General features: G+C 40.9%; 2 protein-coding genes across 9 annotated transcripts in view; both read right to left on the bottom strand.

Moving 5' to 3' along the window:
* MEIKIN (meiotic kinetochore factor) overlaps positions 1-16,306 on the bottom strand; it is a 67,715-nt gene extending 51,409 nt beyond the window's left edge. Inside the window, exons 1-5 of the mRNA XM_058677813.1 lie at positions 15,913-16,306; positions 15,688-15,781; positions 15,355-15,442; positions 13,682-13,742; positions 6,795-6,929 (exon numbers count right to left, since the gene is read on the bottom strand). Coding sequence (XP_058533796.1) covers positions 6,795-6,929; positions 13,682-13,742; positions 15,355-15,442; positions 15,688-15,781; positions 15,913-16,066 — 532 coding nt within the window. The 5' untranslated portion in view covers positions 16,067-16,306. The remainder of the gene's footprint in view (positions 1-6,794; positions 6,930-13,681; positions 13,743-15,354; positions 15,443-15,687; positions 15,782-15,912) is intronic.
* Positions 16,307-22,055: 5,749 nt separating this feature from the next.
* Positions 22,056-27,752, bottom strand: part of ACSL6 (acyl-CoA synthetase long chain family member 6) — a 53,002-nt gene continuing 47,305 nt past the window's right edge. For 2 of the 8 annotated variants that reach the window (XM_058677340.1, XM_058677337.1), the window contains one exon: positions 22,879-23,357. In XM_058677340.1, coding sequence (XP_058533323.1) covers positions 23,220-23,357 — 138 coding nt within the window. In that variant the 3' untranslated portion in view covers positions 22,879-23,219. Of the gene's footprint in view, positions 23,358-27,752 lie in introns of all 8 variants that reach the window. The other 6 variants (XM_058677339.1, XM_058677341.1, XM_004586383.3 and 3 more) reach the window with 5 other exon arrangements.

Raw genomic sequence — 27,752 nt, 5'->3', positions numbered from 1 at the left:
TTGCCCCCTAACTCAGGGATGCCTCATCCCAAACTATGGTTCAGATGAGAAAGGACAAAGCAACAGGGTTGAGCAGTGGGGAACACCAAAGTTAAGCTGCTGTTTGGAGATGCCCACACCCTATTGCAGAGTGTCTGGGATTGAGGCCTGCCTCTGCTTCTGATGCAGCTTTCTCAGTGTGCCTGGAAAGCAGCAGATAATGACACAGGTGCTTAGGTTCTCTGTACCTACACAGGAGATCCAGGTGCAATTTCTGGCTCCTGGCTTTGGTCTGGCCCACTCCTGGCTATTCTGGGCATTTGAGGAGTTAAACAGTGAATGAAAGATTTTTCTTTCTTGATGTCTCTGTCATTGTGCCTTTTAAGTAGAAAGATAAGTTCAAAAAGAGCAAAACAACCACCTTAGTGGCACTGAGATGAGAATTCATCAATGGCCTATCTGATTCCATAGCTCTGTCTTCCTTCCCAGATTTTTGCTCCACAAAGATTATTGATCAAAAATAAAATAAAATAAAAAAGATTATTGATTCAAAGGACTTGCAGCATACGTAAGATTGGCTAACCTTCACATCTTTGGAAGTAAATTATACGTACGTATCATTAAATTACTTAAATTTAAAGTTATAAACTTTCTATTGCCTTCTCACTATGAATGAATCAAGCTATTCCTCCTATGTCTCCCCATTCCCACTTTAGCACCCCTCTCACATTCATGTTAGACGGTATGGTGATAAAATACTTTAAAAGTGGTATTTACTCTGTTTCTTCAAAGCAAATAAATTTGTTTGAAAGGCATTACATCAGAGAGGCAGAGGGAATGATAGAGAGACTGTCTACTTGCTGGTTAACTTTCCCCATGGCCGTAATAGCCAGATCTGGGTTGGACTGAATGTAACACCCTGGGGTTCTATTAGGGTCTCTCCACGTGGATGGCTGTACCATAAGTACCTGGGCCATCCTCTGTTGCTTTCCCAGGCACATTTAGGAGGGAACTAGATGAGAAGCAGAGCAGTCAGAATATAAATCAGTGCTCAAAACATGGGCTGCCAGAGGCACAAGCGATGGTTCAACCAGGTGAGTCACAGCGCTATTTACTCCTGTGGCATCCAAGACTACCTTTTGTTTTTCCAGAAGTCACCAAGCTGCTTTTAGTTTTAGTTTTCTACTCTACCAAATTGAATAAATGTGTTGTTAATTTAATTTCTTGAAGTTATGAAGTTTCCTAATGCTATACCATGGTGTTTTCTTCTACTTTACCAGTCCACTATAGCCTTCAACCTAGCAACTCATATTCTTTGGCTGTAGAAACTATCACTGAATTCTCTCTCCAGTCATTTTTTCCTTTTTTCTTTTTTTCCATGAACTTTTTTTTTCTAGAACTCATATTATTTTATGTTGGATGTTGTACAGTTTTCTTCTAATAGGTTTTCCTACAAATTTCAGTATTTTTAATTTTATTTTCTTTTAACATTTTTATCCCAGCGGAAAATCAGTTTTATACCCTACTCCTTCTACTGAGCTTTCCACTCTGTTACTTCACTTAATCCTCTCAAAATACTCACTTTTTTATAGCTCACACTCCTACTTAATTGATACATTATGTATTATCTTACTGCAGCATAGGCTTTTTTTCCTGTTATTTTCCTCTCCTAGTGTTACTTCTATTTCTGGTGGATTCCATTTCATAACTTTACTACCATTAGAACACTAACAGAAGATCCATTCTAATAAAGTTTCAAGTGAATAATACAGCACTATTAACTCTAGGCATAATGTTATATAGCAAATCTGTAGGATTTTCTAACCCTGCATAAATGACCCAGTTTCTGTTAACCACTACCCTACTTGCTGCGCTCTAAGATACGTCATATACGCTCTGCTGGCTCTGCCTTCAAACCTGAGAGGGCCTCCCTAAGAGGCCGTTGAACTTGAACTGGACAAGTGGGATGCTGGACTCTGTATGGTGTGAACTTTTAATTAGGGAATCTCAACGGAACTTGAGCTGTGGTTATGCATCAAGGTGAAGGAATTCACCATGGGGGAAGGGTTTGGGGTGAAGGGGGTGGGGGGAATCCCAGTACCTATGAAATTGTGTCATATAATACAATGTAATTAATGAATAAATGAATATATATATATAAAAAAATAAGATACGTCATATAAATGGTATTTCACAGTATTTATCCCTCTGTGTCTGGTTTATTCCAACAAGCATAATGTGTTTATGGCTCATGAATGCTGCAGCAAATAAAAGGATTTCTTCATTTTTAAGTAAACTAATATTCTATTGTATGTGAATATCACAATTTCATTACATACTCATCCCATCAATGGCCATCCAGGTTGTTTCCATTCCTTGACTACTGTGAATAATGCTGCAACAGACATGAGAGTACTAATATCTAATATCTCTCTGAGTCTGTTTTCAATTATTTTGGATAAATACCAAGGAAAGGGATTAGTGATGATAGTTTTATTTTTAATTTTTAGAAAAAGTTCCATATTTTTCCACAGCTGCTATAATATGTTACATACCCATGGGCCCGGCGGCGTGGCCTAGCAGCTAAAGTCCTCACCTTGAACGCCCCGGGATCCCATATGGGCGCCGGTTCTAATCCCGGCAGCTCCACTTCCCATCCAGCTCCCTGCTTGTGGCCTGGGAAAGCAGTTGAGGACGGCCCAAGGCTTTGGGACCCTGCACCCACGTGGGAGACCCGGAAGAGGTTCCTGGTTCCCGGCATCGGATTGGCGCGTACCGGCCCGTTGCGGCTCACTTGGGGAGTGAAACATCGAATGGAAGATCTTCCTCTCTGTCTCTCCTCCTCTCTGTATATCCGGCTTTCAAATAATAATAAATCTTTAAAAAAAATATTTTATATACCCAGCAATTGTGAAAACGAGTTCCAATTCAGCCACATTCTTGCCAACCCTTATCTTTATTTTTACTTTATGGAAAGTTGTTTAAAGATTCATTTTTATTTATTTGAAAATAGAAATTGAGAGAGAAGGAGGGAGATATATATCAAAGAAATCCTCCATCTGTTGGTTCACTCCCCAAGTGGCCACAACAGGCTGGGCTGCTCACACTGAAGGCAGGAACCAAGATCTTCCTCCAGTCTCCCAGGTGGGTATGGGGTCCAAGGGCTTGAGTCACCCTCTGCTGCTTTCTGTAGCACAATACCAGGGAACTGGACTGGAGGTTGAGCAACCGTGACTTGGACCAGCATCCACATTGCAGGCTCCCCAAAATTATCTTAACAGGTACAAGGTGATACCTCATTGTGGTTTTGAATTGCATTTCTCTAATAATTAATGATGTTGAGCATCTTTTTATGTGCCATCAGTCATTCATATGTCTTTATTTTAAAAAATGTCAATTCAAGTTCCTTTCATAGCAGGTTATTGAGGTTTTTGTTGTCATTGCTTTGTGTTTTGTACTGCTTTTGCTATTGAGTTAGAGGGTCTTACATATTTTAGATATTAATCCCTTTATCAGATATTTGGTCTGCAAGTATTTTCTCCCATTTCATAGACTATGTTTTTGCTCTGTTGCTTTCCTTTGATGTGCAAAAGGTTTTTAGTTTGATATAGTCCCACTTGTCTATCTTTAGTGTTTTTGCTTGTGGTTTTCGTGGCCTATTAAAAAAAATCATCACTTAGATCAATGCCAAGACTTTCTTCTAGACATTCTGTAGTTTCAAGTCTTATATTTACTGTGGAGCTCACTTGTCTGTATTTTATGATGGTTCCATTTCAATCTCTTGCATACTGGTATCCAGATTTCCCAACAATATTTGTTGAAGAGACCATTCCTTCATTATTATGTATTCTTAGTGTCCTGTTAAAGATAATTTAATTTTTACAGGTTGTTTGTTTTAGGCCACCACAAGTTGCACCGTTAAAAGTAAGACCAAAAAGTAAAAACTTGTGCAACACTGCCTATTTTCACTAGTATTCTCCTACCACTCTCTCTCTCTCTCCCTCTCCACTCGGAGATACTGAAATTAGGCCAATTACCTTCTCTACATTGCCTTTATGTGTTCAACTAAAAGGAACAGTCGTATGTCTTTCACCCTAAATCAAAGGCCAGAAATGATTAAGCTTAGCAGAAAAGGCTACTGAAAGTCAACACAAGCTGAAAACCAAGCCTTTTGTGCCAAAGAGCCCAGCTGTAAATACAAACACAAAGTTCTTGGAGGATATTTAGAGTGCTATTCCAGGAAACTTACAAATGATAAGAAATGGGAATAGTCTTACTGCTAATGCTGTAAAAGTTTTAGCAGTTTAAATAGAACATCAAACTAATGACAATATTACTTTAAGTCCAAATTTAATCCAGAACCTAATTGTCTTCAATTCTGTAATGGCTGAGGGAGGTAAAGCCACAAAACAAAGGTTGGCCGTTAACAGGGGGTTGTTCTTGAGATTTAAGCATACTTTTTCTTAACATTAAAAACAAAACAAAAAAACCTTTTTTTTTAAACAGGCAAAAGGGCCCAGCATGGTAGCCTAGCAGCTAGGGTCCTTGCCTTGCATGTGCCAGGGGTGCTGGTTCTAATCCCAGCAGGCCCACTTCCCATACAGCTCCTGCTTGTGGCCTGGGACAGCAGTAGGACGGCCCAAAGCTTTGGGACGCTGCACCTGTATGGGAGACCTGGAAAAAACTCCTGACTCCTAGCTTTGGGATCGGCACAACTCCAGCCACTGTGGCCGCTTGGGGAGTGGATCATTAGATGGAGGATCTTCCTCTTTGTCTCTCCTCCTCTCTGTATATCTGACCTTCTAGTGGAAAAAAAAGATCTTGAAAAAAAAATACAGGTAAAGCAGAAAATGCTATTGTAGAAACTGCTCAAGTAATGCAGAATATTTAACTAAGATAACTGATTTTCAACACAAACAAAATAACTGTCTAGGACTTTCACAGCTACAGAAAAGTCAATCCCTGGTTTCAAAGTTCCAAAGAACAGGCTGTCTTTCTTGGAAGTGACCAATGCAGGTAGGGCTTTAAGTAGAAGCTAATGTCCATGCCACTCCAAAAATCCTAGGCTCCTGAAGACAAAGCAGATACTTTCTGTGATTTATAAATCAGTCAACAAAGCTGAGATGATATTTATGTCTTTTTAAAACATGGTTTAGCAAATATTTTAACAGCACTGCTGAGACCAACTTCTCAGGGGGAAAAAAAGACTGGTCAATTTCACTAAAGGATTCCTGAGGTTGGTACTTTAGATATTTTATTGCAGACTTCTTCAATTCCTCAGAAAGAAAATGTATCCTTTCTAGGAGGTTCACCTCCGTGTTCCGATTTTCTGAAAACTGGACAGAGAAATGGGCTGTTGACTTGGGAGGAACTAGGTACTGGACAAGCAGATTCCACAAATTTGAATGATCATTTTCTTTTAACTCCCTCTTTCCTGTATTCGATATAGCATCTGTAACAGTCAGCTTTTGCTATACGGTAAACAGTCCCTAAACTTGCTATTATTCTTGTGTCTCTCGGCTGGCCTCAGAAACTGTTTTTAACAACAGACCTGCAGATGAGCTGGGGTGGTTCTCTACAGCATGTGGGCTGGCTGTGGCCACTATGCTCTTGACTTCTCATTGTGGGGTTCACAGGTGAGCCACAGCTAATCAGAATGATGACAGCAGAGGCATAAAAGGACAAATACAAACTTTCCTTCAGTCTGGTTCACTGAAATCCCATCATCGAAAAACAAGCATATGGCTAATTCCAAAAGCAAGAGTGGAAAATTATACTCCACCTACACAAGACTGTTGAAGGGTGTGCAAACATATACCAGTGCTATAAGAGAATTAAAATTAGGACCAAGATTTCAAAATCATACAAAACCCTGCTATTTGCAGTACCTAATATTTTCTAGTCAAGAGTCCCTCTGCTTCAAAATATACCGAAGAATACACCTTCAGGCTCCTTATGACTGTGTTAAGATCAGTTGCTGTGTCTTCCATGTTTTGACCTAGCTTTGTGTGTATGTGTGTGGGGGAGGGAGGAGTACAGAGGTATCAATTTTTATTTTAATTTATAAAAATTTTTAATTTTGTTTTTAATATTGTTCACATAGTAGAGAGGGATGCATGCTCATGTGGCCCTCTGATTAGAGAGGTTCAAGTATGGAAGAAGGTGGCCAGAACAAATGCTTCAAGTTTTTTTTCCTCCTGTGTCTGCAGGGGGTTGCTCCTTGCTGTTAGATGGATTCAGCACCCATGGGTGAAGGACCTCCTTGACCTATCTTTTCATAAGTCTTAGTACAACCAAATTGTGAGCTTTTCTTGGAAACTGTTATACAAACTAGCCTGTTTCTAGAATATTTAAATTGTGTAAGAACTCAAAATTCTCAGGCATGTCCTGTTTTAATCTGCTCTCTAGCTTTCCAAACTTTATGCTTTTCCCTTTCCGGTTCTCATGGTCCTTATGAGTTTATAGCTGTAGACAGAAAATCAGAAAACAAAACAAAACTTTCTGCCATTGCAAAAAAGTTGCAGAGGAAGTCATGTATTCAGTCTGCCAGAGTTCAAGAGAGCAAATATGCAATTCTGCGTAAAACTGATTAAATATCACCTGTATATAACACATGAGCAAGGAACAACCTTTCACCCTTCTCTGAGAGCTTGTGTGCTGCGAGGCCTATGTGACTAAACATGGATCACAACGGGTCTGCTACAGGTAGGCAGCTATTGTGATGTCGTTTCCTCAAAAGAAACAACTATTAATCAGGGAACTTGTAGGCAAGTTTTCTACAGTGAAACCATTTAAGATGCAAAGTGTTTTCTCACCTAAATCTGATCCTCTGAACAGTTCAGGTGATGAGACACTACTCAAACTCTCTTCAAAGCTCTTACATCCCATGTAAGAGTCAGTGACTGAACAGCTCAGGAGAGAACTGGAACCATCATGCTGTAAACTTAATCCTGTAAATTAAAAAGACAAAACAGTAAAACATTTCAATAGCAAGTAGACTTGAAATTCTTATAATTCAAACTTTCATAAATATACATGCAGTTGTATGAGTATGTTAAGAGCTTAAAATTGTTTCCACATTCACCTGAGAAAGGGTTGTGGCAGAGCTGTCCAAAAACCCTAGTCACACATGAGTAACAGTTTAGCTGGGTATAGAATTCCTCTCTCTTTTTTTAAAGAATTGTATATATATATTTTTTTTTATTTAAAAGGCAGATATACAGAGAGAAAGATATACAGAGAGTAAAGTCTCATGTCTGCTGGTTCACTTCCCAAGAGGCAACAGTGACCAGGGCTGATCTCAAGGCAAAGCCAGAAACAAAGAGTTTCTTCTGGGTCTCCCCCTAGGTGCAGGGTCCCAAGGCTTTGAGCCATCCTTTACTGCTTGCCCAGGCCACAAGCATGGCTGGATGGGAAGTGGAGCAGCAGGGACATAAACTGGAGCCCATATGGGATCCCAGTGGATGCAAATCAAGGATTTAGCCACTAGGCTAATACATTGGGCCCCTGGCATTCCTCACTTTTATAAACAAGAGACAGCTCCCAGTTTCTTATGTGATACCTTTCAAAACCTCACTGCTCTTGTTCTTCTTTCTCTCGCACATCTGGACAAGAAATCTCTGGTGCTTCATCTTCTTGATAATGCTGGCAAGTTCTAATGGTACCTGGCGGCATGCCATTCCTGTCCTGCCCTCTCACAGCCATACAAATCCAAAGTCAGTCTCCTTTTCCATCTCTCCAATACCTTCAGTCATGTTTGAGAGTTCTTGTTGCTGTTTTAATCCAGAAATCCTCGTTCTGGGTAATAAACCTTTCTATGCTTAGTGTGTTGAAATTCAAGTCAAATTTTGTTTCAGGGTTAGTTATGCCTCTATAACTGTATAACCTCAGTTCTTTTCATAATTTAAATTCATTTTCTACCACATTCTAGCTTCCTGAAGTCCAATGTTATTCGTATTTTAGACTATTTGGAATCATTCTTCTCTATGGAAGACTAAGATTCTTCTTGTTTTTCTTTTAATTTGAGAGAGAGAGGCAGCACTCCCATTCTGCTACACTTCCCAAATGTTTGCAACAATAAGCGCTAAAGCCAGGATCCAGGAACTCAGCCTAGCTTCCCTCGTGGGTAGCAGGAATCCAATTACTTGAATCATCACTTGCTTCTTTCAAGGGTCTGCATTAACATGAAGTTGGAGTCAGGATCCCAAGCTGTGACTCACACCCAGGCATTCTGGTGTGAAATGTGGACATCTTAACCACTAGACCAAACGCTGGCCACCTTAGTATTTTAAAGGGTTTTTTTTTAATTCACTCATTATAATGGTTATAATTAGTTTGTACCACATAAACTTCAATTTCCACATATCCATATTTTTCAGAATATGAAACTCTGAATATGTACAATTATTTTTAATGCTAGATATTTTAATAAATTCCTCTGTTTATAATGTTTTGAAGTACTAATCTTCATGTTATATTTCTTGGATTTGTGCTTTAATTATTATTCTTTTTAAAATAACAGCTTTATTGAGATGGAATTCACATTTGATAAAGCATCTTTTAAAGCATACATCAGTGTTGTTCTTCTATACTGAGTTGTATTACCATTGTTACCTGTCTTTAATCTATTACTTAACTTTCTGGAATAACTAATTTAATCATCCAATTGTATGGATTATCTTGTTTCTGATTCCATGTGTTTTTTTTTTGGGGGGGGGGGACTTTTTTCACTCTGTTTTTTTTTTCACTTGTATAGTAATATGTACTTATTTTATGAACACATTGTTCATTTTAACCACTCAGGATATTAATGAATCTAAAGCTATCAGAAGATTTACCTGGGGCACACATTTGGCCTAAAAGTTAAGAAACCTAAATCTCGATACCTTGCACAGTTCCAATCAACTCCCTGGTGATATACTTGGGAAGAGAGTGGCCCAAGTAGCTGTGCCCCTGCCACCCATATAGGAGACCTGATGGCTTTGGCCTGCCTAACCCTGCTTATTGCAGTCATATGGGGGGTGAACCAGTAGATAGAAGATTCTCTCTTTGTCTTTTATTGTTTTTACAAAATAAACAAAACCTTTAAAAACACTCAGCTTCAGCCTCCTGACAATACATGGGATGGAAAGTAGATATATCAAGCACTGGGTCCTTGCTATTCACATGGGAGACGTGGTTTGAGTTCACATTTCCAAGCTTGACATTGGCCCAGGCCCAGTTGTTGCATGCATTCAGGAAGGGAATTAGCTCTGCCTGGCTCTGTTCCTGTCATTTGTTTCTGCCTCCTTCTCCCTTTCTTTTACTCCCTGCTTCTTAAATATATTTTAAAATTAAAAATTATTTTTGTTGTATTATCTGCATCTTCCAACTTTCTCATTTGGTGTCTACTTCTCATTGTAAATACTCTCATCACATGTCTGGTAATTCTTAATGTTCAAAACTGAGGGACTTACAGGGGCTTTATCATGACTGAGGCTTAGGGAGAGGCAGGCTTCACTGTAAGATATTTGGACCAAAACTGGGTCATTAATGTCAGAATATAGCTATTCTCCCCGGGGGAAAGAAGGTTCCAAAAGAAGAGTCCTCCTAACTCTGAACTAGCGTTATTTGCTTGAGCGGGGGTCAGGGGCCTAGGGGCTTTGGTGACTTGATTTCCATTTCCTCCTCCTGACTCCCATTGCTAGTACTTAGCGCAGCACACCTGCCCTGGGCAGCACCTGGAACCTGAGTCCAGTCCTCTGCTTCTATGTTTATGGACTGATAGGGGGTAGCTGCCTGGCCACAGGGTAGCAGAAAAAAAAAATGAAGGTGCATATTTGCAACTTTTCAAGGTGCCTAAAATTCCTGTTTTTAATTCTCTACCCTTTCCTTCAGAAATGGATGGTGCTTCTGGCTCCTGAAACTACAGCCTGAGCCAGTTCATTTCTTGGTCTGTCGTTACTGTGGGAACCCAGCTTCCAGCATTCTCCTTTCCTACACAAGTCAATTATAATTCATCCCTCTACTTCCAGGTTCTCAGATTTAACTGATTATCTCTTACAGATGAAGTACCCTCTCCTCTTCCTGTGGCTTCACACCATTTTTTATGCTTTAATTGGTATTTCAATGGGGTTTCAGAAGGAGAAGAATGTATATATTCAATCTTGTACATTAAATGTTAAATCCTAAATTAATTTTTAGCATGTTAGAAAATTATTAGATACTAGGATAGTATTAAATAAATAAAAATTAAATAGAATTTTGGTAGCCACTCAAAATTTAGCCATTTACAACATTTTATTATGGGAAAACACATTCTACATTTCAAACATAAATCACATACCAACTTGAAAATTGTACTAACCAAGAACATTTCTCAAATATTTTTTAAAAAGCTGCTTTAGAAAGTACTGCTTGACTGATGGAATTGTAACTCCTTATGAAGAGTTGTGACATTATGGGAAAAATCAGTTGGGGGAGGGAAACTAGGGGGAGGGGAATCCCAGACTATACATAATTGTACAATAATTTCAAAAATAAAAATTTAAAAAGATACTGCTCATTAAATGGTTCATTTTTCTCTAGACAGAGTACAAGTCTCATTCAACAAGCATTTGCAACTACTCTAAGCAGAGGACAGGGAGATAAAAGATATGGCTGACTCCCGATGACTTTAGCACCAAGAGAGAGAAACAAATAGAATTACACTGTGGTTTTCAGTCCTATGATAAAAGTACACAGAATGCCACAGAACTACCAGGATAGAGTAGGTCATTTAAAGAGAGATGACAGAAAAAGCTTCTAAGCAGAAATGCTTTCTGAACAAACAAAAAAGGGAGAGGAAGGAAAGAAAACATTTATCAAGCACTTTGTATGTTATTGTATACCATATTCAAGAAAATATTCTTCTAGGGCCCGGCGGCGTGGCCTAGCGGCTAAAGTCCTCACCTTGAACGCCCCGGGATCCCATATGGGCGCCGGTTCTAATCCCAGCAGCTCCACTTCCCATCCAGCTCCCTGCTTGTGGCCCGGGAAAGCAGTCGAGGACGGCCCAAAGCTTTGGGACCCTGCCTCCGCATGGGAGACCTGGAAGAGGTTCCTGGTTCCCTGCATCAGATCGGCGCACACCGGCCCATTGCGGCTCACTTGAGGAGTGAAACATCGAATGGAAGATCTTCCTCTCTGTCTCTCCTCCTCTCTGTATATCCGGCTTTCCAATAATAATAAATCTTTAAAAAAAAAAAAAGAAAATATTCTTCTAGTCTATTTTCTGGATCACTAATCTGATGTTTAGCTGAATTTCTTCTGCTATCAGATTCATTTTTTTAAAAAAATGTGATTCTTGAAATATTTATTCATTCATTCATTTAAGAAATGGAGACAGGAGAGTTGAAATCAAAGGCTTAATCCTCAGATGGCATATTGTGTTTCTGGCTAGGGATGAAGCCAGGAGCCAGAAATGCAATCCAGGTCTCACATGCACGAGAAAGGAACCCAATTACTTGAGCCAGGGTCTGTATTAGCTGGAAGCTAGTCAGAAGCAGAACCAAGTGTTGAAGCCATGTGCTCTGATACGGGATGTGGGTGCCTCAGTGGCTGGGCCAAATGTCTAACCTCTAACCTGTCATTTTTAACTTGCAGGAAATATAATTATTTTTATAACAGTGTGCTATAATATGGATTCAATGATTTCTTGTTCTTAAGGACATAAATTTTTGTTGTTGTTGCTATTGTCTCAGATTCAGTTCTGATTGCTACATTTGTTGCCTCTTTTCCATGGCACTGGTTCTCTTCAAATGGTTCGTTGCTCAAATGGTTGCCTTATTCCTGTCTGTTTGAGAATCTCTGCTTTAAAGTGAGTAGTGTAGTGTCCAGCATTGTGGCCTAGAGGGTAAAGCCACAGACTGTGATGCCAACATCCTATACAGGCACCAGTTCATGTCCTAGCTGTTCCACTTTTGATTCAGTGCCCTGCTAATGTGCCTGCGAAAGATGAAGATGACCCAACTATTTAGATTCTTATATCCACATGGGAGACCCAGAAGAAACTCCAGGCTCCCGGCTTCAGCCTAGCCCAGTCCTGGCGTTTGTGTCCATGTGAGGAGTTAATCAGTAGATGAAAGATTTCTCTCTGTCTTTCCCTTTCTCCAGCTCTATGTTCTAAAAATAAATAAATAAATAAATAACTCCTTTACTTTTATTAAAAAAAAACAGAAAGCATTTTCTATAAATGAGCATAAATTCTGAAACAATAACCTGCTTCTAGAGATTTCAGAAAAGTGATGATGAGACATTCTGGAAACTGTTCCTGATGGGGATGTCCTCTGTTTACTGAGTACTGTGGGTTACACAGAGGCAACATCCTAATTGCATGACTGACTAGTTTCCCCACTGGAAGCCTCCTGAATCAATCCCCACTGTGCAGAGCCACACCACATCCTTATGCTGGAGCTATCAAACCTACCAATTGGCTCCTGCTTTGACATTTTTACTTCCTCTGCTATCCTTGTCTCAATCTGGAGTCAAGATTCTTCCTCTGCTTCTCAATCCAACCCCAATCATGTCCCATAGGAGACACCCCTCAGTGGTTCTCAATGTTGGGAGTAGCTTTATCCTGGCAGCATGCATTAGTAGCTACTAGCGTTTTCAAGATGAGAAGAAATGGACCAGGTATTTCAAGTGTAGTTCTTAATCCATCACTTGGACAATCCCACAGGACTGCTTCTAGTCTGTTTCAGGTTTTTACATTTGTTCGCTCACCGTCTAGAGTATCTCTAAAGCTGCTTTTACCTCTACTGTGGTTTTTCTCTACTCTTGGTATACTCAGCCATCTGATCTTATCTGCTTTTAAGAAGTCCTCTGTATTTTCAAAGTACCGATAACATCATTTTTGCTGTCTTCAAATATGACTTCAATTACACCAATAGTAAATGGCTAATTTCTATCTCCAGTCTTCCACATCCAGCTACCCATCTGACAACATTACTTAAACATCTTAAAAGCACTTAGAACTTAATATTAAAACTTGAATCCATGATGTTTTCTTCAAACAAGATTTTTTTTTTCAATGAATGAAGAAGAAACAGAATCACCTTTGACATTTTCAGTTCCCTTACTCTTCATTTACCATATCCTGTCAGCTTTACTGCTTAAAACACCCATCAGATCTGCCTTATTCTTTCAACTTTAAATGTAGCCACGTCAGGGCAAGGTGCTATTATTTTTCCTCTAAACTATGGTCTTCTCGCTGGTCTATTTGCATCCACTCCTGCTTCTTTCCCGTCTTTTTCCACACTATAGCTAAAGAGGTCCTATCATTCCCTTTTTAAAAGATATCAGTGACTTCCTACAGCTCCAAAGATCACTACCTCTGACATGATCTGCAAGGCTATGCACGACCTTTAACAGGCCGCCCAATCTTGTATTACAATTACAATACATTCTGTAATCCAGTCATCCTGGCCTTCTGATTTATGGAACCACAATACTCAGTCTTCTGTCAGGGCCTTTGCACACGTTGCACCCACTGCCCAGATCTTTCTTTACTTCTCTGTTTGCATAGTTAATTTCTAATCTTCTGATCTCAGTTCTTATTCTCTCTTGAAAATCTTTCTCATTCCCTCTAAAAAACCCAAATTACATTCAAGGGAAAGAATACAAAGGCAAGTCTATTTTGGAGAAAAGACAGAAAGCTGACAGAGGTCCCATGTGACAGTCTTACCTGATATTAGTTCACTGTCTGATGAACTAGTATCAACTTGGAGGTCCTCAATTGCTGACTCCTATGTGGAAAAGAGTCAAACATATGGCACAGATGTTGAGATTAAACATTGTTATATTACTTTGATGTGGTTATTTTGAAAATAAACTAATGTCCACCTTGAGTACTGATTTTATACATATAACAGATTTTTCAGTTTATTATTTAAACATATAAAATAACATTTAATATTAAATATAAAATAAATATTAAGATACTATGGCTAAAAAAAGTTAGTATACTATGGCTCTTTCTAAGAAATCAACAATACACCAATTAAGTAATTACTGTGGGACACACTAGCAAATAGAATATATGGGTGAACAGTTTTCTGAAACTCTAAGAAGAACATTTTTTTTCCTCCCAATATAAGGGCAAATAGGCAAATTAAGAGATTTGTAATTCTAAGATACTAAAAACAAAACTGAAGACAAAAATGAGAATATTCATTAAATATGTGCAATATTATCCCTAACACATAGTGAATAGACATTTCATAAAAAGAAACACAAATGGCCAATAATTTGAGGGAAAAGCAGCAATGACTTCCCTAGCCTCAAAGAAATGGAAAGCAAAACAACACGCTGCTTCTCAGTAGAAGCATCCATATGTCTCTGCTTCAGGTAAGATGGTGTTAACTTGCCATCATGAACTAAAAAAAATGTGTACAGAGTCAACCTTTGGCCCACTGTATTAACCTTAGGATAACAAGTTGTGGTACACACACATCCCAAAAATCCCTTTGTAACAGCATCTTTATCAATATCAACAACAGCAAAACCTAACAATATGAAGTTCCCAATCACTAAAAATAGTTTTTGAAATTACACTACACCTATCTATAACAGAAAATATTATGAAAACATAAAAAATTGTATTTTAAGACTAATATTAAGAAATATACAATAAGATAATTTGCTAACTACTTTAAAGGAAAACATTATTAAAGAAAAAGGAAAAAACACAAAAATTGGAATAAGCATTTTAAATAATTTTTTGTAGAATATAAGACATCTACAAGCAATACTTTGCACTGTAAAACATGGGAAAATGCTTTGTGTTGAAACTGCTCTACTCAGAAAAACATATTATGGAGGAACATGCAAGTTAAAAATATGGGCCTTGACCATCAAGTTTAATGCTAATCTCAGATGAGTCACAATTTTCAACATCTGAGCTTCTCCAAGTTACTGTTTGCAGCTTCAAAACATCTTACAAAATTCATACTATTAAACACAGGACATCAAGAAATTATGAAGTAAACTGGAATGTCCTGTAATGTGCTGAACTCTTCCTCACGAAGCATGCTTCGAGTGAATGGAGAAATCAAATGGGAAAACCTGAAAATGGCTTTAAAACGCTAAAGTACTAAAAACAAAACAAAACAAAAAAATGCTTAAGTACTACCAAACATAACTCCTGATTAAGTAGTACTTTCGCAAAAAGTTAGGTAGTAACTTACATTTCTAACACTTGTTCAAGGTACGCCCATGCCGATGAATCTACATGTGCTTATTAAAAAAAAAGCCACTAGAGCCATGCAGGATCTACTAAACGACGACCTTGTAATTGCTACAGGTTCTGCTAGTGGCCACGCTAAGAGGAACCCAGGAGCATGGGAGTGACATACATACAGCAGGCACGGTGGTCTTGGCAGCCAGTGTCTCCTCTCTGGTGGTGCTTTCTCGCAGGCTTTTCTCTCCTGCCACTCTTAAATGACTGCTAACAAACAACACGGTTAGTCCGCACCCTGTAGACCCAGCGCCGCACGGCTCTGCTCACGATACTCGGCCTCTGAGGACCCGGGTGAATGAGTAAGCCCAGCGCCCTGACCCTAGTGCAAATGCTTCTGGGAGCTTTTTCTCCCCCTTGGTCCTTGACTGTTAGAAGGAGGAAAGCCTGACAGAAAATTAGGCTGATGGGGTTCTGAACAAGCCAGGCTTTGGGGCTTGAGTCCGGCTACCCACCTGGCCAGCCCCGAGTCGCTGCTTCCCGGGGGGCTCTTCTCGGCTCTCTCTGGGATCTTTTGCAAACCACGCGCTTTGTTTCTACCCTTCAGACCTGAGGGAGGGCGACAGGTGTCAGGACCTCGGTCCTGGAGGCCAGTTCCCCCGGCCTCGGGCGGCGAAGGGTGTCCCTGGGCCCAGACGCCCCTCCCTCCTCCCTCAGTCCACCACCGGCTCCCTCCTCACAGAGTGGCTCACGCCGGCCAGCCAGCCCTGAGCCACGACCAGGCGCGGCCTCCATCTTGGCCTGGACGCCCAAGTCCGGTGGTGCTGGGGTTACATTGAGCCTCTGGCCTGCCCGCTTCTTGCGAGTATAGACCCTCAGCGGCCACATCGCCATCCCTCCTTCCCACACCCAAGCCTCGAAAGCCTCTGGGCCTTGATGGCCTGGCTCGTCAACTTCTTCAGTAACGGAAAAGGTCAGCGTCCAGACTCGGCGGGCAGAGCAGCCTGGTAAGAACTGTGTGAAGAAGCCCCCCAGCTGGCGGACTAGAGCTGTCAGCCTCGCTCCCGCCTTTTTGCCCTGCGTGGTGGCTTCTGGGAAGATGGAGGAACACGGCAGTGGCCCCGCCCCCTGGCAACGCTGTGCGACCCACGTGACCGCTGACTGGCTAGCTCAGGTGCGCTGTTGCTGAACGCGGGCTTGTCCTCCGCTGCTGATGGCTCTGCGACTCTTCTCATCAGCAGTGTGTTAGGAGGCCTTCATTAGGGTTTAGGGTTTTGGGGTTCCGGGCCCAAAGGGAAGGGGAGTCACTGAAGCCAGCCTCACCCAGTGCCGGAGGAAAAAGGAAGGGTCAAGGAATGACCATCTGGAGAATTGGTGTCAGCTCCAGGGCCCCGGTTTGCTGGGAGGTCGTGTTAGGTGAGGGCCGAACCAAACCTTCGCAGGTACTAGGCTCCCAGGGCTTTATCTCCAGCACCTGGAAGGCAACTCACGGGTATCTGCTGTATTCTTGTAGTGGAAAGCAAGGATGCCCCAGCAGCTCCGCTCCTGGTACCTGGGGCTCAACTCGAGCTCAGCCAGTTGGAGGCACAGAGAAATGCCTCCCTCTCTCTTTCCACACAACCCAGGTTGAACCATTGTGGCTACTTCTGACAGACACATCACACACATAATTCATAACCAGCCTCTTGTTCTAAAAAAAAAAAAGTTATATTTTACATTTAAAAAATTGAAGTAATTATGAAAAACTGATATCCCAATGTGTGTGGCTATGTGTATGCTGTGGATAAAATCATTGAGGTTTTTTGGGTTTTGTTTTACTTAAAATGCGTGCACAAAGATAGCATAACTATGACTCAGTCCATGGTCACTGAAATCTGAATTTGTGAACAACAGAAGGTAGGCTTTCATCCTCAGGTTAGAAATACAGTGTTTTGAGTCCTGGATTCTGTGTGGGTGGAGCTCCTTGCTGTGTGTTAGGCCCTATTATAGCGGATGCTAGAGAGGCAAAGGTGAACCTGAAACTGCTGCCTTTGCAGTCCTTAGTTTAAAAGCCAGGTCCCCTCTCCTAGGCTTCCGTGAAAAAACTTAAAAATCTTAAATGGCTTTTGAGAGGTCTGGACCTTTGGGTACCCTGGGCTTGGAAGTAAAAGAAACACTGGAAAAAAAAATAGTTTAAACCAAAAGCTCACCTACCTTTTGTGGTCCCATTTCTGAGAAGTCTATCTAGCTATATACCGAACTACAGGCCCAGGATGTCATCAAATGAAGATGGGGATTATGGGGATTCCTGTAAAGGATTTCAGAATAGGACATAAACTTACACTGAGTGTCCTTTTGCGGCTGAGTAAACCATGGTCTGGGGCAGCTGCTGAAGATGCCAGCCAGCACATTTTTTTTTTCTATCATGTTCATATTGTTTGCATAGAATTATGGATTCCCAGATGACATTAGTAGTTAGCATAGCTCTCCAGCACGGGCTAGTGTGCTTGTCCTGTGCTTGTCCCTCCTAGCTCAGAAATGAGAATAACGTAGACAGAGCAAGGAGAGGAGCCCAAAGCCCTTGGTGGCAAAGACAGTAGGGATTAGAGGCAGACTTGGGCTGTTTGAAACTTCATGCTGAGTAAGCATACAAAAGGGGAAGCAAGGTACCCTCACGAAACAGTGAAGGGCAGCGATTTCTCAACACAGTCATCCTTCTGTCTTCTCTAATTGGATCTTCAAGGACACAAACAGCCGCACAAACATTCAGTGATGTGTGTTACACTACATTCTTCTGCTGTACTTCCTGGCTCTTGTACTGCCCCCACTCCTGACCCAGAACTCTGCCACCAGTGTTGCAGTTCAACAGATGGATTTGACTAGGTTTCAAACAGCCCTTTCTATGGAAAAACAAATCACAAATTGCAAAGATTTTTGAAGGAAACATTTTGGAAAACAGCTAGTCTGTGGATCTGGGGCCCGGTAAAGCCCAAAGGAAACCTTTTTGAATTACATTCTCCTCTGGGGTAACTCCATGAGCAACTTTGTGTTGTAACACATAGGCTTCAGGCATCCAACTGAAAAACTGGTGGTGGTTGCTTTTTGTTTAGTCAACAATAGTAGAATCCATCTTGGGGATGGATGACTGTTCTTTCAGGTGTTGTAGTTTTAGGGCTATGCAACACATGAAAAGGAGTTGAAGGAGTTTTTCAACAGGCATTTCTAGAACACCTACGGACTGCTCCAGCACTGAGGCCAAAACCTCAAGCAGCTGCATCTGAACGAGGATGGGGACAGAAGAACCATCAAACAATCGACCATGCAGGAAGCTTCTCAGAGGACAAAATCAAGCTTAATTTTCACAAGTGAATGGAGTAGTCTGATGGGGAGGGAGGGTGTTAAAAGGTCATTCTAGGAAGGGGAGCTGTGAAGGCATTACAACACAGGAAAGCATAACAGTTTTAGCTGATACAAAGGTGTTTGGTATGATTGCAGCCAAAACTCCTTCGGGAAACAAGAGATGCTAGTCCTATTTACTGAACCATGGAGTTCCAACGTTATGCAGGAAACCATGGGGAACCTTGCTAAGAAGGAATATTAAACAGGAAAGCAGCATGACTTGATTTTTTTTTTTAAAGATTTATTGTTATTGGAAAGGCAGATACACAGAGAGGAGAGACAGAGAAAGATCTTCCGTCTGATGGTTCACTCCTCAAGTGGCCGCAACAGCTGGAGCTGAGCCAATCCAAAGCCAGGAGCCAGGAGCTCTTCTGGGTCTCCCACGCGGGTACAGGATCCTCAAAGCTTTGGAACATTCTCAACTGCTTTCCAAGGCCACAAGCAGGGAGGTGGATAGAAAGCAGGGCTGCCAGGATTAGAACCAGTGTACATATCAGATTCTGGCGCATTCAAGACGAGGACTTTAGCCACTAGGCTACCACGCTGGGCCCAGAAGGCATGATTTTTAAAGATATGGTACCTATTAAATCTGCAAAGGACTAAAAGACATTATGGAACTACTGTTTTAAAGGCCATTATGGGGTCCTGGCATGGTAGCCTAGTGGTTAAATTCTTTGCCTTGCATGTGCTGGAATCCCATATGGGCACAGGTTCATGTCCTGGCTGCTCCACTGCCTATCCAGCTCCCTATTTGTGGCCTGGGAAAGCAGTTGAGAATGACCCAAAGCCTTGGGACCCTGCACCTGTGTGGGAGACCCAGAAGAAGCTTCTGGCTTTGGATCAGCTCAGACCTGGACATTGTGTCCACTTGGGGAGTGAACCAGCAGACAGAAGAGCTTCCTCTCTGTCTCTCCTCTCTGTAAATCTGTCTTTCCAGTTAAAATAAATGAATCTTTTTTTTTTAAGGGCCATTGTGATAGAAAACTTCAGTAGCTTTTAAGGGTAAAAGTGATTTAAGTCCAGGACACATCTCTTGATAGCAGGAGTTCCAGCACGACCGCTTTGGAGTCTGGGGAACCTTACTGCAGATGAGAGGCCAGGACGGAGAGTATGGGGACACAGAGTGGCAGAACAGCTCAATGCAATGTTTTCTGAATGCACCACAATGTTGACTACCACATACACTGACATCAGGGGATGGTAAATAAATACATGAAATAGTAATTATAAGCAACTATGAGAAATGAAAAAAAATCTTTTATTTTTTTACAAAAGTTTTCATTGCATTTTGTAATTGATATGCATGCTATTGTAACAAAGCAAATGAAAATATAATTACAATTCAGATGCTTTTATGCATATTTAAAAGGTAGTATTTTACTCCCCTCAACTTTTAAAAATTGAAAGAATAAGCAATTTTTCAAAAAATATCCATTTCCCCCCATGCAGATGTTGCAGTCATTTAGCAAGGAAAATTAAGAGAGTTAGCCAAACTAATATTTAGAAGCTATCGCCACTTCATGTACCTTTTGTTGTGACTAGTTTAGGAATGCATATATTCCAAGTATTTATCTGTTTCTTCAGTGCTACAGCCATTACTGTGTCCTAACTGGAGTTTCATTTCCTCACGTGAATGCTAATTCTATTCTTGCTGCAGTTAATTGTAGCTTCACCGAAAAGACTAAGTTGCGTACTTGAGAGAAAAGCCAGGCTACTAGGATCCTTTTTTCTCTCCATGTAAGTGCTTCCTGAAAATAAAAACTGGCAAGAAACTTCAGTGACTTAACAGTTCGCCAGTTTTACAGATGATCATTTATTCTTTTTTTTCCTGAGATATTAAGAAAGGTTGCAAGCAGTCTGTTCTCATGCAAAAACACACTTTCACATTCACCTTATAGCATTTTGATCTTTAAATAAGTACATCACATTTGTGCTTTATGCATCTGGGAAATAAAGAAAAATTCCTTTCCTTTTCTGCAAAATATTTATGATTATTGATTCTTTGATGGGCAATATAATCAAACTAAGTGTTGTTCTCAACACCTGCCAAAATATTGCCTGATTATTAAAAAATTTCAATGGCAACTTCTATTTCTTTCTCAGGCTTGTGATTGTACCTAAATTTAGGATGCAATAATGACTTACTTATGTGAGGAAGACACAGTGAATTTAATCCTTAGACTTCTGAATTTGTGAGTTACTGATAGGTAGTCTGCATCTGAATGGGAGGTCAAAATATTATGCAAAGACTTCTTTTTATGGCAAAAAGAAAAAGAATTGATGTGTATTCATATGTATTCATAATATACATAAAATGGTTTGTTTATAAAACTGATGATTATTTATACATCTGAACAAGAATGAGTACAAAAGCCAATACTTAAGAACATATTTATAATTGAAGGACTAATTTTCTTATAACTCTGGATTGATTAAGATCCAATGCCTTTTCCTATACTTTTTAGAAATACAAACATTTTCCTCCCCACCCCACCCCCACGTTGGGGAATATAAAGCAAGAATGAATTTTCTACTTTGCCTAGTACTCCATTTCTCCTTTATTACAAATTAGGTGGAGTTAATGAGGAACAGACACATGGACATGCTGTATATGTAGGATGCACTGTTTACTTTTCTCAGCACAGCTGTACTAACACATTCATTTGGCCCAAGCTTGATGATTTCCAAAATCGGGAAATCTGGTAGAAACACAGTATCTTTTAAAGGAAAAAAAGAAAAAAATTTAAGTTATTCATGATCAATCATGTCTAACTACTGTGAGCCACAAACAGACTCAAAAGTTTTAGAACATTTGTTTATGTCACTGTTCAAAATTCACTTGCAATCAAAGCCAACTGTGAAATTTTAGTTAAGTGGAAAGACAATGAGAAACAGCATTCTTTCCTCCCACTGGAATGGGAAGCTATTTGTCCTTAAAATAGTACAAATATCCAAGTCAGGTAATGTTTCCGTTTTTAAACTGCCCAGATACATATTAAATATATATATTTTAAAAAACCTAATGCTATACAGATGGGAACTGGGACCCTTTAAATATTTGTTTATTCAGAAATGCCTTTAAAAATTAGTGTGCACAGAATCTGGTCACTCATTAAATGTCAAACCTGCATGTGTAGCAATGGTTCCTTAGAGAGAATATACCCAGGGAATGTGTAAAAGATTAGCTATGTCCAATAAGCTGTGATCCCCTTTTGACAAGAATAAAGTATAAGTGTATACTCACTGATGCAGACATATCCAACAGAACTGTGTGCTTGTGCGTGCCTTAACTGAAAGTATCTATGTAGTCTTAATGTCTTCCAAGGAAAGACTGAGTAGTGAGTACATATACCTTAGAGAAACACATGAACCGCAGATAAATGGCTAATACGCCCCCACAGGCCTGTCTCTCTACAAGAATGATTTCCTAGGAGCCATGCCTTCTTACACTGCAGTGTGCAGCTTGGAACTTAATGGGGATTTGATTACACAAATTCGATAGCATCCATATACAGATTATATCTAATCACATGATGCAAGAAGTGGGTTTTTGCAGTTGAATGTAGCAGCATTTAAAGATTTTAATAGGCTTATACCCTCGCCAGTATGTCTCTGTAATGGATCTACATAGTTTCTCTAGGGTCATTTTTAAGAGATTTTTCAGTTACGCTGTTGATAAAATTATTTTCTTGGAAAATAACATCCCTCTTTTCCTCACACCTTGCTCTGATGCTCTTACTGAAAGTGAAATTGTTCCGAATCATAGTCACACTGGATTTCCTGCATGGATATCCTGGGAAGGGAAGATGGGAAGGCCCTGGTAAAAAACACAGGCATGTTAACTCTGCCTACCCTGAGAAAGAACTCCGAGTTTCTTCTTCCACGTCTTCCCCTTCACAGAAGGGTTCAGGCCCTGCACAGTCAACTCTATTACGGGTGCGAGTCCACGAACATGTGTACACTGGCCTTGATCTGTTTGCCATCACTTTTTCTTCTAGGTAGTTTCTGAATGCCTTGATGAACTTAATGACAAATTGTATTGAAAACTCTTTGCAAGTTGTCATATAACATTTATCTTACCGTGGACTCTTATAATCTCATGTCTCATTTTTTCTGATTTCATCAAAATCAGAAAGAAACTTTTTTCATGATAGGAATTATACTTGAAGACTTAAGTTTTGTAGGATGAGTGATCATGTTTTAGCATGTTTCTGTATGCCTAACTTTAAGTCTGACTTAATTATGATTTTGACAATCAGTAATTGAATAAGGTAGTCCACATTGCTTAGATATTTGCTGTTACCTAGTTATTATTCCAAAAATAATTAAATACAATATGTCAGTTACTTTTTTAATGTTTAATATGAGTTCTGTGAACACTGAGAATATATTACTTTTAGTGGTACACAGTTCTTGAGAAAAATGTCTTGATTTTACATTGCCATTTGTGATATTTTTAGCAGCTTGCTACAATGTCATTTTAGGAAAAATAAAGTGTACTCAGTGATGATAGAGAAAATATTGTTAAAGATCTCTTGGGACAGGTAGAGGCTCAGTCATAAAAACAGGTCTTATCCATTTTCAGCTGTGTTGTTTTGACTCTTACTTTCAAGAATAACTATAATATTGCTACACAGTCCATTGTACTGAGACGACTTTTCCTTGACGTTCATATGGAGATTGTATAAAGCTCTTCTATTTGTTTTTTGAAGTACCCTCTCAGCTCAGGTCTCTTAGCCTTTAGTGTTGGTGTCAGCAGACCATTGTGAACTGAGAACATCTCAGAGTGGATGTGGATGGCTTTAACCTAAAAACCAAATACAGAACATAGCTTCAATAGGAATAAAACACAGCATCAAGGGCACACATGAAACAAAGCAAACACGCAGATGGAGGCAGACGCACTGATCTCATACACAGAGTGTGCTAAGTCAAAAATACATGAAAAAGTTCAGCTCATTTCACATGGCTAAAGGTCACCTGGTGTACTTTCTTCTCAATCATTTTATCCAGTCAACAGAAACAAACTGGCACTTTCTCTGGGCCAGATACTGAGGACACAAAGAATGTTGAATGCCCCTGCCTCAGCCAAGTACCCAGTGGAATCCAGGAGAGCTTGCAGGAAGACACAAGGCAATCACAGGGAGGGCAGACGAGGGCAAAGGGCACCAACTCCATCACGGGAGGAAAATGAGCAATCAGGATAGATTCTGCCCTCTGTCCTCCGCCGCAATGTCAGGTGAGAGTTAAAAAAGTGAGTAGCAGTTAACCAGCAAAGGGGAGGAAGAGCATTACAAGCAGAGACAACAACGCTTTGGGGAATGAGAAATGGGCAGAGTATGATGATGGAAACCCAAGTATTTTCTTCCTGCTGTCACAAAAAACGTAGAGCAAAGGGGGACACAGAAGGAAGCTGCCAGCTAATAGAAGAGCTCAAACTTGATCTTGAAGACCTCAGGAAGGCACTGAATGTTCCTATACAGGGCAGTGATGGTCTTTCCTTGGAAAAGACCACTCTGAGGAGAAATGGGAAGATGGTTTTTAAGGAAATTAGGACTGGAAGTAGGACAACTCCTTAGAAAGAACACGTGCATAGAGGCCAGTGATAAAGATGAATAAGCTATTCTAAATAGCTGACAGATAAACTGGCAAGAAGTAGTGAAGAGGGGGCAGCCCCAAGGACCTGCAGGTTGCTGCTTTCCACAGCTACAAAGACAAATGTGCCATTGAACCAGAGCTGTAACGTCAGGGCAGGACATAATGAGTCCTAGTTTTTAAATGTTACACAATGAATCTTATCAAATCTATTGGAGAGGGACATGGTGGGGTGAGACTTAGTTCCCACACTGCCTCCCACAAAGATTCTTTAACAAGACTCAATGGGGACCAGAAAAGTCAAAGTGACCGGGCACGACCTGGACAGCTCCTCCCCAACGAGGCTCCAGCAGGAAGGGTCACTGTCAGTTCCCTGACATGCTTCCGATCTAGGCCTGGGCTTAATGCTAAGTAACACCGTTTCCAATAAAGAGCATGTCCTGAGCTGACAAAACGGGGACCAAGTTCAAAGATTTTGTTGAGATAATACATTTACATCAGGGTTGTGAATCAGTGTAATGCAGACTTCTAAATGAATCCAAAGTATATGTGTTAAATACAAATATGCATTCACCTCTTTTAATACATTGCTGACATTTATTGAACAACTACTATGTGTCAAGCATTGCCGCAGGCAGCAGACACAAAGAACCTGCCCAATTACATGAGATGCGCGGTATGACCACTAGGTGGCGAACACGGCCAGAGTCACCCGTGCTGGAAGTCAGTTGCTTCCCTATCACTGAACCCCACTTGCCTGCTCACAGGACCCTGACTCGGTTTGGAGCCAAATGGTCCACCTGAGTCATGAAAATCCTCTTCTCTGATTTCCTAGATCCCACCGCTAGCACCTCTTCCTCCACTACCCTGCAGCTGTAAGTTAGCCATGTGATCCAGACCTGGCTAGTGAGAAAGAGAAGGTTTTACCTGTCTATAGCCATACCACCCCGAACACATCTGATCTCAGAAGCTAAGCAGGATTGGGGCTGGTTATTACTTGGCCGGGAGAAGGTTTTGCTTTACTAATAAAACATCCAGGCACAATTATCTCCATTCATACTCCCTTCTTTTTTCCTTGGCCCACCTATCTTCTGGCTTATTACGTGGAGGGCGCAGGGATGTGCTTAAGAAATGAACTCAAGCTTCTATTAACTTCCTGGCTTGGGAGTCATTGAAAATGGATGCCCAAGTTGAAGTCATTAGACATGCTCTAGTCAAATAAAGATAGCAAGCCAGGGATGGGGATGCGATGTAACTGAGAGGAGGCAGGTACTCAGCAGGTGGTGATGTGTGAAGGCGGGATTGGGGTTATGGTACAGCAAGTTAGGCCACCGCTTGCAACACTGGCATCCTTTAGGAGTGCTACTTCAAGTCCAAGCTGATCCACTTCTGACCCAGTTCCCTGCTCAATGTGCCTGGAAAAGCATCAGGAGATGGCCCAAGTCCTTGAGCCCTTGCACCCATGTGGGAGACCTGCATGGAGTTGCAGGCCCTCAGCTGCACACGGGCCCAGCCCTAGGCAGTGTGGCCATTTGAGGAGCGAATCAGAGGATTCTCTCTCACCCCACTCCCAGCCCCCGTCTCTCTCTCACTCTGCCTTTCAGATAAATAAGTAAATATTAAAAAAAAAAAAAGCCACAGCCTATGTGGTCTAGTATTACTGCTGGCTGAAGCATGAGGAACGAAAGAACAGCAGGGGCTGGTCGAGTTGCCTGGAGAGGGAGTTTAGACCTGATCATTTCAATGATTTTTAAGCACTGAGAAAGAGAACCAGATGGCTCTTTGGAAAAGATGACTTGTGAGGAAGGAAGTTAAGTGGGGCAAGAGTAGAAGCCGGAAGATGAGCAGACAGGCGAGATTGCAAATGATTCCGGCAATGAAGCTAGCTCTAATGACAGCGCTTGGCAACTGGTCTGGGTAAGTGGTAAGGAAAGGCAGATATGTAAGGGTCTAGGTTTCTGCGTGAGCACATTTGAAGATGTCCCAAGCTGGAGCAGGAGCAGACATAGCCTGGAGAGGTGGGAGGGTTAGGCATTCACAGGCACAGTCTCAGATCCTTCTAGACATGGAGAGCAGAGGAGTGTCCTGGCCTGAAGGCAGAGAAAGAGCCACGTGAGTAGCAGAAGAGAACCAGAATGTGCATCAGAAAAGTCAGCAGAATGAGTGCTGCTGTCAGATGCTATCACATGAGAGCTGTTTATAAAAATCGATGAACAGCATCCAGAAATAACTGACATCAGAGAAACTAATGTATGTAAGTTATTGCAGAAATTCAGTATGCTGGTGACTGCTTCCAAAAACTCTGACACTGACAGCCTGGCGAGTCTGCCGGGTGAGCATGCTGACAAAGGAGTCTGCTAAGAACCCCTTCACAACACTCGTGGGTTTTTCAGATTGAGAACTTGATACAAAAAGAAGACCCCTGGGCCCGGGACAGTAGCCTAGTGGTAAAGTCCTTGCCTGGCATGCTTGGGGATCTCATAAGGGCACCGGTTTATATCCTAGCTGCTCCACTTCCCTTCCAGTTCCCTGCTTGTGATCTGGGAAAGCAGCTGAGGACGGCCCAAAGCCTTGGGACCCTGCACCCACGTGGGAGACCTGGAAGAGACTCCTGACTCTAGGCTTGAGATTGGCTCAGCTCTGGCCATTGTGACCTCTTGGGGAGAGAACCAGCAGATGGAAGATCTTTCTCTCTGTCTCTCCTTCTCTTTGTAAATCTGACCTTCCAATGAAAGAAAGAAAGAAAGAAAGAAAGAAAGAAAGAAAGAAAGAAAGAAAGAAAGAAAGAAAGAAAGAAAGAAAAGACTCTCTGGAATGCACTTCCAATACTTAAAAGTTTTTCAGAAATAGCCTAGCAAGCTGTGGCATTTTTTAACCCATATTTGTGATTTAAAAACGTGAAAGGGGCTGGTGTTGTGATGCGGTGCCTTAAGCCACTGCTTGGAACACCTGCATCGCATAAGGGTGCTCACTTGGAACGCTGTCTACTCAGCTTCCAACCCAGCCTCATGCTAAGCTGCCTGTGAGACAGCACACGATGGCCTAGGCACTTGGAACTCACTGATGACAAAAGCAAGTAGCTTGAAGAAAACAAAAGTTAAATCAAACAAAGTTAATTCTCAACCCAGGAATTAACATAGTAGTAATTCATGTTTACTGTCAAAATGAAAAACTGTATTGCTTCTGCAAATTAATAAAGCATATAAATACAAAGAATATTGTTAAACATGGCTATACACGTCCCAGTCTAGCTACATGTTTTAAATTATTAATACAATCATAAGCACTTCCCATCTACTCATTACCTCTTCCAAACAGTTCCAGACATTTAGTAATGGTTGGCCTAGTTCTAGGAATTGCATATTTCTGAAAATTATATTATGGCATATCAATTTTATCTTCTAGTTCAAAGTTTAATTCAGATTTACCCAGCTCAGTAAGTAGCACCCTTAAAGCACTTGTTTTATTATTCAAATTTATGGTTTTGCTTATTTAATTGTGTTTACGTATGTGTGTGTTAATTAGGGTTCATCTTAATTGACCCTGTATTTCAAAGGGAGAGGGGAAAGGACAAGCTGACAACGGGACATGGGTGGACTGAAACCAT

The sequence above is a fragment of the Ochotona princeps genome, chromosome 19 (assembly GCF_030435755.1).
Source record: "Ochotona princeps isolate mOchPri1 chromosome 19, mOchPri1.hap1, whole genome shotgun sequence".
NCBI classification, from domain to species: domain Eukaryota; kingdom Metazoa; phylum Chordata; class Mammalia; order Lagomorpha; family Ochotonidae; genus Ochotona; species Ochotona princeps.
The sequence above is the reverse complement of the archived record's forward strand: the minus strand, read 5'-3'. Positions and strand labels throughout refer to the sequence as shown.